This window comes from Polyodon spathula, unplaced genomic scaffold (assembly GCF_017654505.1).
Source record: "Polyodon spathula isolate WHYD16114869_AA unplaced genomic scaffold, ASM1765450v1 scaffolds_1422, whole genome shotgun sequence".
NCBI lineage: Eukaryota > Metazoa > Chordata > Actinopteri > Acipenseriformes > Polyodontidae > Polyodon > Polyodon spathula.
The window spans coordinates 90,415-109,399 of NW_024472902.1; the positions used below are offsets into that span (position 1 = coordinate 90,415).

Consider the following 18,985-nt stretch of genomic DNA (forward strand, 5'->3'; position numbering starts at 1 on the left):
CTCCTGCAATTCTTATTGTGTGGTTGGCCGTGTCTCCTGCGAGGGTTTCTGTCCTTCGGGCAGGTTTTAAATTTCTTCACAGATAATCATTTGAGCTAAACTGCCAAATTGACAGCGCACTCCCCCCCCCCCCCCCCCCCCCCCCCCCCCCTCCTCCTCCCAAGTCCCAGGCAGCAAAGCTTCAGAAATTCAATATCACTCCCACACTACAGTAAAGAAATAATCCTTCACCCAGAACTTGAATGGGAGTGCAGACAAGTATTTTTGTGCAAACTCAAATGATCTATAAATCTTGCTTTTTTTTTTTTTTTTACTTGTAAAATCTGTGTACAATGTTTTCCGCTGCTCCTCGGGTTTGGGGTGGCCTGTGCTTGGCAGTGCCTCACAGGAGCTCTGCTCCCTTGTGCTTATTGCCCTGTGACCTGATTGGAAACCTGTTACTCCGCACATTCAGATTGAGTCATAAAGACAATAAACAACTGGCTTTGTGCTAGACGCCATAGCTGGTGTCTGCTTGAATCAGCAATACCACGCTGACAGCAGGATTATTAACTTCCATCTCTAATTCTGCCCCAATGCGTTGCGACTGCTTGAGCAAAATGAAACCCATGCACAGCTGCGTGTTTAAATGAAGGTCCGCTTCATACCCTGGTCTTGAGCATCGTCTGTCACTGTTTCAGCAAGCGTGGGTATCTGACCTCTGGAATAGTTTATATAACTTTATACTGCAAGTTTCTAAAAGCTTTTTTCCTTTTTTGATAAAAATGTGTGTGTGTGTGTTTTCCCCCCCTTAGAGAAAGAAGTGGAACTGCATCTCCAGGGAGGAATGTGTGGGCGGCTTTAAATTCAACCATTAGCGTTTGGGAAAGTTAATACTGCAGAAACCAAGAAAGTAATGACAAAACCTGCATATTTGTTTTTACTTGACGTAACGCATTGCTAACTCTCTTACATCTCACCAGCAATCTCCCCTCCCTTCTCTTTGCTCCCCCCTCTTCACCCTCTCTCTTTCACAACACGAAACGTTTGTAAAAACCGGCAAGTATTTTCAAAACTGAAGTATTCTTTAAGTGCATTTAAAGCATGTGCAGGTTAATCTAATATCGGTAAATGTTTTAATTGCAGTGGCTAAGGTGGATTCCCACCAGCACAGAAGGGTAACGTTGGGCTCCGTCCCCTGCAGGGTGGTTTCACGGCGTGTGATGTCAGGACTGACGCCCCGCCTGAAGCGCACTCTGAGCCGGCCACTGAGTCACGGAAGGTTCGGTAGCAGCCAGGGAGCGCTGAAAAACCACAGTGGGATCACACACGCAGAGAAAGGCAAGCAGAGGCGTAAAATACCGTTCAATACTGGACTTTGGATCTTGGATGTGAAGAAACACAGCGGAAAGGGTAAATAGGCATTCATAATGCTTGCAGTGTTATAGAACAATGAAGTAAAACGAAACACCGCAAGATAATGATAATTGTATGTTAGGTGTTTGTTTGAAAATAAATCTTTTTGGGGGGTAAGTCGTACACAATGGAGAAACGCGTTTCACTATTTCAGATACCGCGTGTAGACTATAAGAAGCACAGTATGTTATTGTTTGCCATTGTCTTCTCACACCTGGCTTGAAGACGTGCTGTCCGAGTTGTTAAGTGTTGGTGGATTTGGGTTTTATTGCATGCGTTGCTTGCTGGCGTTGTTTAATTGCTGCCTCGATGCAATTTGCGCTAAGCAATGGGGCAGAACAATTGCTCCTCTACGAGCACAAGGCGGGGGTCGGGGTTTAGACATCAGCTAGAAATCAGATCTTATAGGAAGGGTCTGTTGTGCTCTGATCCTACAGTATAAACGACAAGTATCGCTTACTGGGCGTTAGAAACCTGTGGTGTGTTTATATACATATAATTTTGTGTGTGTGTGTTTGTTTTTCTGTTGTAATTAAACCGAACAGGGTATTCGATGCAAAGTGTTCAGTTCTGATTCATCAGCTGTTGCATTTGGTTTCTGTGTGTGTGTCGAAATTGTCGCTGTTTTGTCGCGGGTTGCTTACCCCTGACTGCGAGCAGTGCTCAGTAAAAACACCAGGCGATGCGTCTTGATGCGCTGTCGTGCACACAGATGTCAGTAATGACTTGTACAGCATGCCCACGCAGCTTCGCATCGGGAACTGCGGGCACAATTTCCAAAAGCACATAGCAAGTACAATGTAACGTGTTGAGTGAGGCTCTGGGGAATTCGCTTTGTCACTTTGTTTATCATTGTTGTGACTTGTTTCGTTTTTCAATAGTTGAAGTTTTTTGGAGACATTTCCTTGGGAATGAGACGAGCGTTTACAGATTAAACCCACTTATATATATATATATTTTTTTAATTTGTCATTTCATACAAAAGCTTTTGTGTTAAGAGTGTTGTAATTCAAGGGGTCGATGAATAATTAATCCCCCCTCCTCCCCTCCTCCCTTCTCCTTATTTAGGTCGATTCCCTTCCAGCTACTCCTGCTTCAATATAAATCGTTCAGCGGAAGACGGGGTTCCGTGCTCGGGTGCGGCGGAGTGAAAGTCGTTTGAAAGTAATCGTTTTAAATGTTTCGTGAAGGTGGTTTCAGTGTATTTCACTGCGGCCTGAGGACGAAGCCGGCTGTTTAATAATTCCGGGAGACCGCGGCTGACTGCGGTGTTACCTTGCTCGTCCCGCGGAGGAGGAGTCCGTGCAGTTAATGTGCAATAAATTGTACTTGAGGTCCACAATAAATGCGGTTTCGGAGAAAACTAGGCCTAGACATTACAAGATCCCGAACTAAAATCTGCTTGCTGGACCAAAATGTTGGGAAATTGTTCAACTAAGTCAGTTACGCGAGCTGGGTGGTGAAAAAAATCGTATACAGTAATTAAACGTACATATTGAATATCAATGCTTGTTCCAAAGAGACCTTGGAATAGAGAATAGCTCAGTGGACTCTTTTATAAAGTGGTGGGCTTGGGGTTTTGATCTCTTGTCTGAAGGATCACCAGTGTGGGTCTCTGTGATGTTGACAGGCAGGCTGGGTGTGGGTAAACCCCACCCCCTTCCCCTCCTGACCTTTCCTTCCAGGGAGGTAAATAAATACACACAACCGCTTTCCAGGGCTCGCCCCTGCAGTCCTATCCATCGTCCCCTGGCATCAGATTCTACAATCCTTTTTTTTTTTTTTTTTTTTAAATGGTTGTGCTATTGGGTCCTTGCCGGCTTTATCTTCAGCGCTACACTAAACGTTCAATGCCCAACACAAAAGCAGAGAGGCGTCTGGCATTGAATGGGGCGTGTCCCACTTTTGAGTGTTGTGTTCGTTCCAGATTCATTTGGCACCAGAAATGTACCTTAACATGAATTACTGGAATTGCATCCTAGCTGTTTTACCTGTTAGCAGGGGAACCACTCAGCCCTGGTTTAGTTTCCACACCTGCATTCTCTTACGCCGCAAACTCCTCGGCTTTCAGCTTCGGCATGGCTTTGTGAAAGGGCAGCTGGACCCAGGCAGGGAGAAGCAAACCTGGACCGTTGTTTTAAACCACAGTGTTGACATGGAGTGTGTGTGTGTGAGTGAGTCAGTATGAGTGTGTGTCTATGTATTGGTATTAGTGAGTGTGTGTGTGTGTGTTTGTATTGGTGAGTCAGTACGAGTGTGTGTGTGTGTATGTGTCAGTCTAGATTAGGAGGTGTTGTGTCCGTTGCTATTCAAACTTCTTGAACATAATGCAGATCTGTTTGCTTGCCAGGGCTCGAGTTACCTGGACCACGGAGCTGAACAAACAAACCAGAGCGGCACCTTGGAGGACTCCTTGGAGAAGCCAATCGGAGCTTGAGGAAGAGCGCACGAAACAACTGAAATGAATAACGGGAATAAAGAACTGAAGGAAAACTGCAGGATTTGAACACAGATTATTTAGGAAAAGACAAAACTAGTTTATTTCCTTTTCTTATCGACAGCAGTGTAATGAGAAAATAACGAGGAAGGGAACAAGCCTCAGAACCACGTTCAGTTATTAGAAATTTAGAAGTTGTGGGATTGCTTTCAATGGTGTTATATTTTGTATCTTTTTAATTTATTTTGATTGCATATTTATTTATTATAAAAGGCAGATGCAACTTGAAAAGGTGGCATTGTACTGAAGCTGTTGAGAAGGAGAAGCAGAGTGGAACGTTTCAGTTAAACCAAACTCTTATCTGTGCAGAGAGACAACTCTTAAGATTTGCACTGAGTCGCAGAGACAGACAGAGAGGGAGGGTGTGTGTGTGAGAGAGAGAGAGAGAGAGAGAGACTCTTGTAACCAAGGACAACCGGTGAAACACTCCACAGCTTGTCACACAGAGAGAGAGAGAGAGGGAAGAAAGGAAGGAAGGAAGGAAGGAAGTGGTTATACAGGAATCAGTAAAACAGAGAAAGAAAATCTCAGTTCTCTCAATTTTCTACTTGACGTGTCCCTGTTTGGGAATTCTGATTTGGAGAACAACACGCCTTGACTGCTGTGAACCAGGTAAAGAGCTTTGATTGGAGGCGCTCCATTCCCTTTCAAATCAACGGACACGTCTTCCTTTATTTTTTTTGCTTTTTGTTGAACACAATCTTGCGGATTTAACCCTTCGCGGCGGCGCTCAGAGGGACAGCAGGCTGCTGGTTTTCATGAGCTGAAGGATCGACCATGGGGAAGTCAAACAGCAAACTGAAACCAGAGGTGGTGGAGGAGCTGACGAGAAAGACCTACTGTGAGTACCATCCCTTTGTGTGTGGGTAGAGGGAGCCTGGGGTCAGCACAGACTGGGTGCACTGGGCAGCTGAGGTGGGGTGCGGCACAGTCCTTGTGGTTTCGTTAGTGGAAAGAGAGGAAGCACACCTCCATCATGACCTGAACACCCCCTTCTATTCAGTCCTGGGTCTTTCTGAAGCAGCCGGCTGTGCCAAGCTGGCACCACCAAATGCTGGTGTGCTGAACTGCACCTCTCTTATGATAAGAGATGCCCTTCACACAACGTAGTGCCTTGTATACGTGAACCATGGGAGCTCCAGTCTGTGTGCAGACATCATTGATCTCCGAGAGCACGTGGCACAATTCTAAAGTTAGAACGACAACAGCCTTGCTTTCGGCTTTCAGCTGTGTGATTGGCACTAATCCTGGACTCCCTAATGTCACTCTAGGTAAGCCAGTCCAGGGATGCTAATAAGACTCCCTTTGCTTAGCCGTTTCACCCATTCCAGGTTTTGATACAAGCTTGATTAGCCAATGCATATAGGTGGCAAGCTCAGGTGTGTCTTATTACTCTCCTAGTAAATCCTGGAAGGGATCAAACTGCTATGCAATGAGAGTCTTACTCCCATCCCTGCAGTCCGTAATTAGTGCTAATCTAGGTGTGTGTTCAATAGTAGTGGCTGAGTACTGTCTTTATGTGATTTTATACAAACTTGTCTCTCATTGTACGATAGATGCCGTCTAACACGCCCTACGCACGGCATGGAATAGAACGCATTGTTTAGGCTTCTGAAATCAGAAGTAGAAAAGTCACGGGGTCAAGCGTCTGTGATTCCTGGCTCGGCAAAGCGAGTTTCAGAGGATGGAACACGGAGCGTCGATTTTAAAGCTTTCCAAGCGCCCGAGGCGGTATGCTGTGAACCGCAGAGTGTTCAAACATTATTGCCGTTATTATTGTTTCATTGTTAATAGGCTGGCAAGCCGGTTGGCTGGCATCAATACAGACTGGCTCCCTGACCTTCTTTGACAGAGGAAAGGGAGGTGCTGATGGAATCGGCAAGACTGGAGGGAGGTCTAGAGGAGCTCTTTCAAACTCTTGTTATGAAATGCTGGGGGAGTAGGTGGCAGGTCAGGACAGAACCCCATCAGCACAGGATTTCAAAACTGGAAAGATCGTTCTAGAGATGACTTCCTCCGAGCCAGGCAAAAAGGAAACGGGGTTGCAGATACAGTTACTGTGCCTCTATTTCTGTCTGTCTGTCTGTCTGCCGTGCTCTTTCACTGTCTCCTTTCTGAGCAGTGTGATGCATCTGTTGTGTCTGCAGGGGTACTGTATAGAGCGAGTGAAAGCACGATGCATGGGAAGGCAGTGAGCAGGGCACTGTAGGGTAGAATGTCTTCTGAGGGGCCTGGGCTCCGTGCCTCGTCTCTGATGGGCAGCGGGGGGCTGGTGCTACAGTAATTAGGGTGTTTGTTCAGAGAATTGAATGTTCCAGGCAAGGAGTGCCTGTGAGACGTGAGCACTGAGCTGCTCAGACCAGGAGTCATTGCGCTGCGGCTGTCGTTTTCTTCTCTCTTTTTTTTTATTTGATTTTTTTTTTTTTTTTTATCTTCTGCTCTGCAAATTGCTCCCCATCACGGACTCAGGGAACGGTGTAATTAGGATCTCATCAGAGTGGATTGCTGGAAGGGGAACCCTGCATTTTGCCAGAATGCCTCCTCTTTTTATTCCCAGGGGATTGCCTTTCTTTCTTTCTTTCTTTCTTTCTTTTTTTTCTTTCCTTCTCTATCTTTTGCTCTCTTTGACATGTCTCCATTACTTGGAAATCTTTCTTCCTTTCTTTCATCCCCTGATAAGGCAGGTTTTCTGACCTCGTTGGGACTCTCCTCTCTCTCCCCCTCTCTGCATCGCTGGGTTAGTTGAGCCAGGCTGGTGGAGGTTAACCTGCTTGCTCTCTCTCTGCAGCTCCTCCCCGTCTCTGACTGATCTGCCGTGTCAGGATTAGCCTTTGCTCGCTCTCTCTCTCTCTCTCTCATATATGAGAATTTCCGAGTGGTACTAATAACTGTGCTGGGAATCTGTCAGATCTCCTGCCTGGCATTGAACAGTCGCCCTCATTCCATTCAAACCATGTAACACTCGGATTTGAACGCATTTCAGAATTACTTTATACTGTTCCAGTAAATGTTATGCTGGTGTGATGAACACCATTTTGGCATAGCAAGGGTGACATCTACTTTACTTTTCAGTTGCTTCAGCGGTAACCTCAGACACTTATAACCTCCCACTGCTGCAAGTACTGCAGCAGGAGCTTGCCTGTTTAGAGTGACATAGCAGGTTTCAAGGATGCTCAGCGATGTTAAACTGGACCATCAACCAGGTCTGTTTTAGGGTGTATGAAACAGACAAACCCGGGAATTGTAGTGCAAAACTGAACATGACTATCAGACTCTGCCGCATGTAAGATCTCAAGGGGAGGAGGACACTGTAAATTAGTCAAGCCAATAATGGTTGTCAGCTTCCTGTCATTTGCATGTAAATTACCTTCCGTCTCGCTCCAGGAAAATGTCACTTATCAACGTGTCGTATGGGCTGGAGCGCGAGACGTGAGCGAGCAGAGGCAGTGTGAGAGGGTGGGCGTCTGTTGACTATCGCGGAACAGAAAGCAAGAAACAAAATAAGGTATCGAAGGGTCCTGAGTGTCGGGTTATTATAAAAACACTTAAAGGGGTGAACAAAATGGCACAGGGTTTATTGTGCTGTAATTCGACCAACTGAGTCATTTACTCCAATGTAGCATTTGTGCCCCTCTGCTTTAATACACCGCCTTCTCTTCAGTGCCACCCCTTGCGCTGCGGGCACCCGACCATTTCACTGTCCTGTCACTTACTATCGAAGAGCCCTGTGTAAAGACCTCCACATTGTGCTTCTGAAACCCAGGACTGGGTGCGGTGATTGTGTGAGCTTCAATCCACGATTCAGTGCAGAATGCCTCCACTATAACGTTCCAACCAGTACGTCCTCGAGGGGGGGAAAAAAACCAGCTGGGTTTGATTTTACAATGAAAATACCGACATCAGATTTGCCAGTGTTATGCCATTTCTGCTGTTTTTGTTTTGGAGAAGAGAAGGGACGCGCTCTCCTCTGCTGAGGTTAATGTGACAAAAAGAAAAATCAGTTTTGGTCTGCAAAGTGGGACACACGTACCCCACAGGACATCTGTCAGCAAGAAGGACTGCCAAGCAAGAACAGCCAACCCTGGCGCGTTTTGCTAATTATTTATAATTAAGATGCCACGTTTCCTCCCAGGAATGCCTCCACTGTGCCCAGCTGTTTACTGCAGAGATTCAAGAGGCAGAGACTAAGACACAAACCCCTTCTAGCTACAGCATTGTTGCATTGCAGGCTGTGTCTCGGGTTGGATTACAGCACACCAGTGTCTGTGTCTTATTGAAATGCTATGGTAACCCTGGAAAGCTGTCTCTTGCATTCAAGAAAACACTCGCTCAGCAGCCTCCAGTCCCTTTAGCTAAGGAGAAACTAGGCACAGTTGTTTGAACTGGACACTGTAGTGTTAATCGCAGCTGTGTAAGACTGTATTGAGAAGCGCATAATCCTTCTTAATTGTGTTAATAATATTTTTGTTAATTGCATTGTGTAATGGGCAGTGTTGTGTGATATGCTGCCGTTGTGGATTCTGTTCTAAAGCAGACAAGCCCGGCTCTCTTGCATTGGGGTTAAGACTCTCGCTTGCGCGGGGTCGCTGGTTCACAGCCAGCCTCCTGCCTCCTGCAGTTGTCAAAACATTTTTAACTGTAATGCTATAAAGGGGTATTAGTGAACAGATCTCGGTAATTATAGGAAACGTGCCAACTGGTTTGAGTCAGTGACAGCACGTTCGGTTTGCAAGAACATGTTGCAAATAGGCAATTATGAAGGATTGGGCATGTAGTCTGATGCAGCCTTTATGGAGGTGTTGTTATGAAGGCAGCTTATTGCAGTTCAAATAAAACCTACCAATAAAACTGTTCAATAAACAGTATTGCACAGTCAGGGATCATGTTATCATTTTACCCCTCCAATCTATTCCTCTGCATCACTAGCCTTATCCACACACAAGGTCATTGCAGAAGTGAACTGCAGCACATCTATCGCAGTTTATAACTTGGATAATAAATATGCAGCCTTTCTGATTATCCGTGCATTGTATTTCAGGATGTTATATAATCTATACTAAAGAAATTGGGTACCACATCCATTGGCCATTCCTATTAAGACCAACACAAGTTTAAACCGAGCGTTTTACTCTGTTAAGTAATCTGGAGTTACTGCTGTTAGTAGAAGAGTGATTATTAAACAGATGAGAGGTAACATTTGTAAAATACCAGCAAACAATCAAATGCAATAACCTTTTGGAAAAGCTCCAAGTTAGCTGTTGAGAGACAATCAGAAGACAGTTATTTATTTTGGTGCAAATGGCTTTTGTCTTGATGTATCCCAGCTCTCGCGAGGCGACACATTGATTGGTAAAAGCTGTTTCAGATAACGCCATTTTCTCCAGCTTGGCGGCACAGCTTGCTCTCGCCCAGACAATCTCTTCTCTTCCTGTCGCTCGTCTCTTGAGACAGTCCGCAGAGAGGGGTTGAAGGTCAGCTGTGACGGAGCTGGGTGCTCTGAGCATACAGGCGTGGCAATAAGGCTCCCCGTGCATAGCGGTTCAAGCTGTACCGACACTGAATCAGGGGGTGTTTTATAGGTGGGGTTTTGGGGGCGCACAGACCCCGAAGTAGGATTTAAACCCCACCATAAAGTAAGATGTTAAACAGCGAGACAGAAAAGCATCAATTGATTATTTTGTATTCGGGGGGTGTTTCTAGAAATGTTGTTTTTCGGTGTCTACAGTTTATAATCGAACAGTAATAGCAGGACAGGGGGTGTGTATCGTGGCGCCGCGGGGGTGCTGTGATTAAGGCTGGCATGTTTACGTTTTCCAAGCTACCAGCAGTAAACTAAACGAACAGGGTGACAGTTCCACTCTGCAGTTCCTTACGAATGCATTCTTCATTGTTATTCTGTGAGCGTTTAGAAAGAGGCGGAGTATGCTGATCCTGGCCCTGCCACTGGTTTGAGTAGCGCAGCGGGTTCAAGAGCCAGTTCTGCTCTACAGCAGGTACTACAGTCAGGTTATTCCATAAACTGTGAGGCAGGAGTCTCTTAATAGAAGCAATCTGAATCTGCAGTGTGATCTGCAGCGGTGGTGCACCCACTATTTAAATCGGACCGCAGTGTGTAGGCATGATGGATGATCCAGCGTGCTTCTGCACTGTGGTAGGGATATCTGAGGGGATAAAGTACTGCAATCTAATACGGGATGTGCTTATTTTTTAATGTGCTTTTAAAATGTTTTTTTGTTTTTTTTCTTTTTTGCAGTCACAGAAAAAGAAGTCCAGCAATGGTGAGAGCTACTTCAGTTTTCTCTTTCTGTTTGTCTTTCCGTCGCTCTCAATAGCTCGAGGTCAGGTGGCACGTTAAGCAGGGGATCTGAGTGTCTGGCATTTGGCCCACATACCCTGCCATTAATGCATGTTGCTGCAAGACACGGAAATGGCACGCAAGATTACAAGACCCTGACAACCATCATACCCAAATGAGCAGCGTGTCCTCCTTATCAGTAACTTTCCACAAGCTGGCTTTTACATTGAGTTAAAGAAAATCCACAGACCAAGCAGAGCAGCATATGAAACAGGAAAACAACCCAGCAACTGCGCCTGCTGGAAATGCCGTTACTTTTTGCAGTTCATCCTGGCACTTTCATCACCAAAGTTTCTGCAACGCATATCTGACTGCTAACCCGTTGAATGAGACTCCTGTTGCTTAGCGGTTTCCCCTATTCCAGGTTCTAAGAGGTGCCTGATTAGCCACAGTGTACAGCTAACAAGCTCAGGTGTGCCTTATTAAACTCATAGTAAAACCAGGCATGGATCAAAGTGCTGTGCAATGGGAGTCTCATTGCCATCCCTGTTTTTAAATATATAATCAATCACGTATTATGTTTTGTTTAAGAGAAGATGTGTTTCCCAACCTGTTGGTATGTTGTTGTTGTTGCTAAGTTACAGTCGTGATTGATTTGTTATGATTTTTGTATTTATTTTTAGTACCTGAATGATCTCCATGGGATTTCTTGGTTAAATAGAAACCCAGGCTTGCCATATCCTTTACACTCTCAGCCTCAGCCCTGGGAGACCGGCTCTATCAGACCCCCCCCTACCGGCTCCAACAACTGGGCCAGGCAGCCTCCCGTGACAGTTTGAGTGATGCGATGCTGTCACCGCAGCCCTGGCTGGAACTGCTCCTCAACCCAGAGTTACAAATGAAACAGGAACAGGATCTCCGCGCGGTGACATGCAGGAGGGGAGCTGTGCGCTCATGAGACCAATGAGACTGGGAGGCAGCCAGCTTTTACACAGTGACTCCTCCCCGCCACTGCGGGGCGACGTGTCCAGAACACGGTGCAGAGCGTTTTATTAACAGCCCCCCCCCGCCATATAATCCCAGTGCAGACTGCACAGCCAGATGCAGCAAATCCCCAAGCAATTTCCTACGATGTATTGTAAGAGTAGTGAGAGGCTGATTTGAGCAGCGAACTCTGGTTCTGTCTCTTCTTTGAGCCAACATGAATGTGCTTTTGACATTCTGTGCCACAGTACTGAGTTAGGAGCTCCCAGTTGAAAAGGCTGTTCTCACCACTCCTCCTCCAGACAGTCACGTTTTCTCACTTGGTTAAGAGCTGCTGAATAACGAAAGCCCCTGAGAGATGGCACTCCTCTCTGAGTGTCTCGGAGAGCTAGGCTCAAGTGTTGCAGGTTACGCTTTAAAAGCATTCCTGAGTAAGGTGGAACTTTTATTTTTTTTAAAGACAGACACTCAATAATTACTGAATATAGAGCGTTCAGTACCGCAATGTTCTAGAAGTAGGGGCAGAGTGTTGCAGAGGGGGGTTGTGGTTGCACTCTGGAGCAGCAGATGTACTTGCACATTAGAAGTGGTTTTTAGAGCTTTATTGAGGCACACGGGGGTACTTTTAAACTTCATAGTGACTGGATGCCACAAGTAACAGAATACCACATGCTGTGCCGTGCATGCCCAGCTAATTGCAGAACAGACTTTGTAGAATGGTAGCAGAGGACGTTCGGGGCAAATGGCAGTTTCCATGAGAAGCCTCCACTCCCTCGCTCTCTCACGCAGGCGGACGGGCAGCTGGCAGTCATCTCTCTCTGCAGCTTACCGGAGGGGGTGTGCTGGGAGAGCTGCAGCTGTGGTGACTCATTGATGCGACAATCTAACGACCGTTAAGCTGCCACTTTATTTTAAACACTCAGGCCTGCAGCATGCTGCTCCGGTCTCCTGCTTCGGTTGCATTACCAGAGGCCAGCAGTGTGCTGTGCTGTGGTATGGGTTGGGTGGCTCTGTTTGCAACTCCCTTAAAGAATTATACAGCATCTAAGCGATAAAAAAAAACGCGTTTGAATCACGTCAGTTACTCCCGGGTCAGCCGTGCTTCTATAATTTATAGTGCATGCTGTTAAAATGTAAAAGACCCACGGTTTAGTGACTTTGAAACCCATTTTGTAAAGGGTTATGCTGCGGTGTGCTTGCAGGGTGATTCCTTTCCCCCGTTGCGTTCTCGGCTGTCTTGCACACTCCCGCTCCCTCTGCTTGCTTGGCTGGTAAGAATGCGCAAGCAGGGCTGCAGCTTGAAGAGTCCCAGATGGAAGTGGAAATAATTGATAGTTTTCTTGTACACATCCATCAATGCTCACACCCACACGGCTTGCATGACGCTCCATTCACACGAGCTGAGCCAACAGCACTGCCGTTCACTGTGCAAGCTCCAAAATAAACAGGCTCGTTTTTAACTATTGCCTTTATACAGCAGTGTGCACACCCCATTGCTTCTGTAGTTCTGATTTGCTGTGCGCATGAAATCAAGCCACTGAATCTGAAACTCTTGGACAGTTGTCACAATAGGCACATTTTGTGTTTTGTTTTAATTTTAATTGATGATTTTAACAGGGCACACATGGAGCCAGGTATATAATGGATATACATGTCAAATCTCGAGAATAAAATAAAAAATTAGATGCCATATATTTTAATGTAACAAAACAAAAACTGGTATTTGCATTGTGCAATTGCAGCCAGTTAAGTTGGCGATGATTTGACCGTAGAATAACTAGCTGAAATGAATGACGTATGGAATAAAGTGTGTGTCCAGTGTTGTATTCTTCAGCTCTTGGGGGAGATTTCCCCTCTAATCTGAGCTCGGACCTGGAGATCTGGCTTGCTGTGCTGTTCTGATCCACAGCAAACCCTGCGCAACATCACATCCCAGTTCAGCCTCTGAAAACCCTGTTTTAGTTTCCTTTACTTTTAATAATTAAAAAAATAATAATTCAAATGGGAGCAGTATATGACCAGAAAGAAATGACATTAAGAATAAGTGCTTATGTGAATTAGCGTTAATAACACAGCCGAAGACTGACAGCCCCTTCGGAATTAACAGCTCAAGAAATCTCTTAACGCTAGCGTCTCATTCGTTCACAAAGCAAGTTCCTGTGGGCTAGAATCAGGAAGGCTCTTGTCAGTGTTTGATGGGGTCTGAAGTTCAATCTAACGGATCCGCTAGCTGTTCAGTATTGAGGCGTTTGCCATGCACACGACCCAAACATTAAAACACTTTTGTCAAAAGACATTGTCTACCGGCTTGAGGTTAGAGGGGGGGTTGGGGGGTGAAGACAGCATGTGGTGTGTAATTACCGGGGGAATCCTCTGGTCTCCTCTGGTGGGCTATGCTGGAGGATGACCTCTCCTCCAGGCTGCTTCTGCATTATGAAGAGGAAGTATCCATCTATTCTATTTCTACTTCCCTTCCGCAACCCCTTCAAGAAGTGAGGCTGGAGGAGGAGCAGATGCTACATTGTTCTTGGTGGGGGTGCTTTACTGAAACATGCATGTTCCTGTGTAGATTGCAGGACACGCACACGCATCTTATCTAGGATCTTGGTTCCTGCCCAGAGTTGTTCCAGCAGACACAGGGTAGACTCATTCTCAGGCTCTGTCAACGTCTGCATTCCTCTGGAATTAAACCCTGCGGTGGCTTCTGACTGTTTACAAAACGAAGACGTGAACCAAAGCAAATCTTCATTGCATATGCATAGCTGCCAGATACCAGGGGAACTGGCAGGAGAAGTGATGTGGACCTCTCTTCAAACGTTCCCTTCACAAAGCCACGTTTCACAGTTACGAGAGCCACGGATATTCTCTTGTAGTTTTGCTTGCTCTCGAGTCGGAACGTTTTCAAAGAGCCACTGGAAGGCCAGCCTTGAGGTGGGTCAGAGCTGAACAGCACGGCAAGGCTCTGGATAGGAAACTCTCTTCTCCTCCTCTCCGAGGCTCTCTCCAGCCTGAATCCTATTAAAGAAAACGAAAGGAAAGCGTCGAAGAGCAGCATTTCAGTGTGGAGCACCGTAGCAGTCAGAGCCTGAGCGAATCACACCCTTAATGAGCGAAGCCATCTCCGATCCAGTCCTCACCTTAATTCCAGTCAGTCTGAGTAGAGGCCTGTCCCCTGTGTTAAACAGTGTTTTACGAGCAATTACTCTCAAGCAGTCGCTGAATCTAGTGTGGCTGATTTATAATTCATTTCTGATTCCATTAACTGCAACACCAGCCCTAGCTCCTTCTATCTCTGCATGCCAGACAGACACTCCATCCCCCCCTTACCGCTGTCTGTTCCGGACCTCTCAAAGACGAAGGATTAACGTGCACGGCGATGCATCTTGATTCTAGTCAAGATCCTCCCTATTCCAAATGCTTTTGGGACTCCTTTTTAAAAACTGCATGTTGAGAATATACTCCAGATAGCACTTCATGTTCATTGCATGATAGGTCTGCTGCAAGTCCACTGTGATCGTGCAACTCTGCCTGCCTGTCTGTCTGTCTGTCTGTCTGCAGGTACAAGGGCTTCATCAAGGACTGCCCGAGCGGCCAGCTGGACGCCCCCGGCTTCCAAAAGATCTACAAGCAGTTTTTCCCATTCGGAGACCCCACCAAGTTCGCCACATTCGTCTTCAACGTGTTTGACGAGAACAAGGTGAGAGTGAGCTCTTTATTCTTTCTTTGTACATACATGCATGCATGCAATACATACATACATACATACATACATACATACGTGCAAACTTAATTTTTGTGGGTAAGCGATTTCACCCTTTCCACTTTTTTGACACACCCTTTGGGGAGAAACAGTAGCAGATTACATTGGGGCAAAGGGATGGGGAGGGGGGTTGTATTTGAAAGCATAGCCTGAAGGAAGCCGAGCGTGATGTGGTGATGCTATAGCAGTCCTGCTCAATGCAAGAGGACCTGCAGACTCCAAGACATTTGGTTTGCGTGCTTGGCGAAGGAGCTAGCGCTGTGAAGCTGCACGCTACATTGCACATGACCTCAGCACAAGCTGTGTAGCATTACCGGCCAGGTAAAGCTTGCAGAGGTCCAAGCTGCTCTGCAGTGGGAGACTTGCTCTACTCCCAGCACTGAGTTCACGATGCTGCTCGGTGTGTTCCTGTGTAACGCAGAGGGGCCCAGTGACAGTCTTGCAGGAGAGAAATGACCTGCCTGTCTCTTAATTAGCTGTCAAGTTGCATCACACTTTACTGAAGAGCGCAGTCTGGCGCGCTCCATTTAAGAGCTGAGAGGAGAGGAACTGCTGGTGTGAGACAGACTGACTGTGCAGAGCAGCACAGGGGAGACCCTCAGCATGACTGACTGTGCAGAGCAGCACAGGAGAGACCCTCAGCATGATTGACTCTGCCTGTTAAAATGCAGAGGTTAGAATGCAGCAGAGTTCATAAATAAGTTCAGAAGGATTCTTTCTCCTCCTTTTCTGCAGGACGGCCGGATCGAGTTCTGCGAGTTTATCCAGGCTCTGTCAGTGACCTCGCGAGGGACTCTGGATGAGAAGCTCAGGTGTAAGTCATACCTGTGGGGTGGGGAGGGGTTCTGTGTAGCACCTCAATCAATCAATTCAATCCATTCCTTTATCTAAGCAGGGAAGAAACCAATTGAGAACAACTTCATTTACAATGCTGACCTGATCAAGAAACTGCCATATAATAAATAAATAAATAACAATATTGATGTACAGGTAACGTCACAATACAGCACATATAATAAACGACACCACGTCCAGTACAGCACGGAAACACAGAGACTGAACCGAACCCTTTGTGTCACGTCTTAGGGGCGTTCAAGCTGTATGACCTGGATAATGACGGGTACATTACCAGAGATGAGATGCTGCACATCGTGGATGCCATTTATCAGATGGTGGTAAGCTTCCTGCACTGTGCGTGTGCATGCTTTGCTCTTGTAAGACCAGTATCTTGGTTTTACAGAGAGGTGGTGAAGTATATGTTGTTTTTGTTTGCTGTGCTTGAGGAACTGCAGTCATTTTAAAAGCCCAATGTCGGGATTCAGAACAACGGGTTCCTGGTCTAGTCTTGAGCAGTCTGTTAACCATCAAGACCCTGGTCTTGCCCTCCTCGTGTTAACATGCACAGCTAACCCAGCCTGCCTTCTTGCCAGTGCTCTTGGCGGGCCAAATAAAGGTTTAGAAGGATTCCCGGCTGGGAAAAATCGGATTTGATCAGCCTAACCCGTGCTCTGTCCCTCCGTCCTCCAGGGAAACACGGTGGAGCTCCCGGAAGAGGAGAACACGCCGGAGAAGAGGGTTGACCGCATTTTCGCCATGATGGACAAGGTAACCTACCCCAGCTGACAGTGCAGTGCACCCCCAAAAGAAATAACCAGACGCCTTTAACCAGTCGGATGTAGCTGGAATTTTGTTTGGGCACCTGTGTCAAGAACACTGCCTGTGGTGCCATTTTCAGCCTCTGCGCTCCCTAATGAGTACGTGGGTTGTAAGAAACATTCCACATTGCCTCTGATAAGTCTTGTCTGTTTCTGTTGCTGGCGTGTTTAGTGGGAGAAGTGGGTCAGAGCTCTGCAGAGCCCCCACTCTGTCTCTCACAGCTTCACAGGCTGATCAGCCCACTTAAAAACACTGCTCCCCGGTCATCAAAGCAAACAGCACCGGGGCCAAGGCAGCACACAGAGAAAGAGCATTTGAAAGCCTTTGTTCTGTGATTCCATTGCGCTCCACTGGTCAAGCTGCAATCAGACCAGACCTACTGGAAAGGTACCAGAATGCACCTCTTGATCAAAAGTTCTCAGCTGCAATGCTAGTAAAGCTACGAAGAGCTAACAAAGTGGATTATTGACACTCCTTCAAGCTCTCGTGCGTCATACCAAAGAGACACCAGCTGTAGCAGTAGCCCCACCGAACTGACCTGTCCCTCTCTGTAACCGGTGTGCCCCTTTGCCCGCCTTTCTTTCAGAACGCGGACGGGAAGCTGACTCTGCAGGAGTTCCAGGAAGGCTCCAAAGCCGACCCCTCCATTGTTCAGGCCCTCTCGCTCTACGATGGCTTGGTATAGTGCCCTCGAGCTGCGCTGCGGTGAGTCTCCACCAGGGGGAGCCTACACATCACTGTGTTTCAACGCAATTGATTTTAGGCATTTAGGCATGTCTGCTTCTCTGAGCCTTGTCGATGCTGCTGAGTCTTGCTGTTGTGCCAAAGGAAAATGTTCCCCTGAATGTTAAAACCTTTATTATTAATATCTGTGTCTATTTCTATATCTATCTTTTATAGTTAAAGTAGTTTAGAAGAACATTTTAAATGAATCATCTTGAGTTTTTTTTATAGTTTTGCAACGGTCACAAAAATTGTAAATTGCAGAAAATTTTAACATGAATGCTTTTTTGGGGCTGGGGTATTGCCCTCGTTTGCCATCGTCAGGGATTGTTGTTATTATTATTATTATTGAAACCTCTCCTCCTCTCTCCACTCCTCTCTTCTTCTCTTCTCTAGATACCTGAGTTTCCCGCTCCAGTGCCATCACCTCGCTCTCTGAAGAATCTCGCGTCTCTCTTGCTGCCTTTACCATGAAGTGGGATCACAGGGCCTTTGCCAGAGCCGCTCGCCGTCAACCCTTGTGTCATCGTCACCCAAATCCCTCTCCGCCGAGCGCATCTCACCAGCGGGGGAGCAGGGGGGAGGCAACGCTCCTTAGAGAGAACAACACAACCAAGAAAGCTTCATCTATTTCAATTTGAAGTGACTTGTGACGAAAAAACCACGACGAAAGAACGCTGTGCGCATTTCCATTCATCCAGGCTGAACGGCTTTTGGATTGAGCTGCATTGACTGTTGTATTTATTTTGGGGGGGGTATGTAAATATCCGTTAAGAGTTTTTACAGACAGCAAAGCAATCGCTAAAGTTTCATGCATTTGTGTAGAATGACATTCTGTGCCTATTTTTTTTTTTTTGATGCAACCTCAGCTGTGTAGAACTCTGCAAAGGATTTGGGCAACAGGGGGGGGGGAGCCAAACCCCCACCCCCCCCCTTACTGTAACAAACATTGTGCAATACAAATCATTTCCGATTCTCCGGAAAAGTTGAGCTTTACGAGGGACTCTGTTTATTTGACATGTTTGTGTTTGCATGCCGTTGCTGTGTGGTCTTGTGTGTGTGTTGAAGGTAAGCTTCCTCTAGAGAAACAGAAGCTAAAGTACGGGGCTGTTTGCATAAGAGCGGAACGTTTTCATGCAACGGTTTTTAATTATTATTATTATTTTGCTACTTTTTGATCCTAATTGAATAAAACATGCTGAAAATGTATCACGTTGGTTTCAAATACTGTCCTTCAAGACACCGGCACTGCCAGATCCTTCACATGGTGTACACAGCTGTTTCCAAGTACTGTGCTAGTGGATAGTCTCTCTGTGTTACTTTATTAACTAGTAAGCAACCTGTAATCTAGACCTTGCACTATATAATTACCAGTTAACCCTCCTGCGCTAGCTAACTGGAAAAACAATCTGCTACAATATTTGTAAGGGCTGCAGAATTAATGTTTGAACTTTTTTTTGTATTTATTTATTTAATGCGTGTGTTTATTTATCCATAAGTCTATGTTTCCCCATTTTATGCCATCAACTAAGATTTCATTGCTATTAAAAAAGAATGCAGATTGTACATCAGCCATGCTTTTATTCATTGACCGCCTATCTTGGCCAAATCTGCTTTTGTATTGCAATCGTTTACTGGTTCGCGGTTCCTGTGCCAAGTTGCAGCAGACAAGCTC

The 18,985-nt window shown here is 46.1% G+C and overlaps 1 protein-coding gene across 3 annotated transcripts; it reads left to right on the forward strand.

Moving 5' to 3' along the window:
• The first annotated feature begins 545 nt into the window (after positions 1–545).
• ncs1a (neuronal calcium sensor 1a) lies at positions 546–18,265 on the forward strand. Of its 3 annotated transcripts, none has more exons than XM_041242732.1 (9): positions 546–1,392; positions 3,746–4,733; positions 10,146–10,170; positions 14,730–14,868; positions 15,667–15,745; positions 16,018–16,106; positions 16,459–16,536; positions 17,174–17,292; positions 17,707–18,265. In XM_041242732.1, exons 2-8 carry the CDS (start codon positions 4,670–4,672, stop codon positions 17,270–17,272), a joined length of 573 nt encoding a protein of 190 aa, XP_041098666.1. In that variant the 5' UTR covers positions 546–1,392; positions 3,746–4,669; the 3' UTR covers positions 17,273–17,292; positions 17,707–18,265. The 3 variants fall into 3 exon arrangements, with proteins under 3 accessions (XP_041098666.1, XP_041098667.1, XP_041098668.1); XM_041242733.1 differs by lacking the exon at positions 546–1,392 and adding an exon at positions 1,406–1,508; XM_041242734.1 differs by lacking the exon at positions 546–1,392 and adding an exon at positions 2,482–2,559.
• The last annotated feature ends 720 nt before the right edge of the window (positions 18,266–18,985 follow it).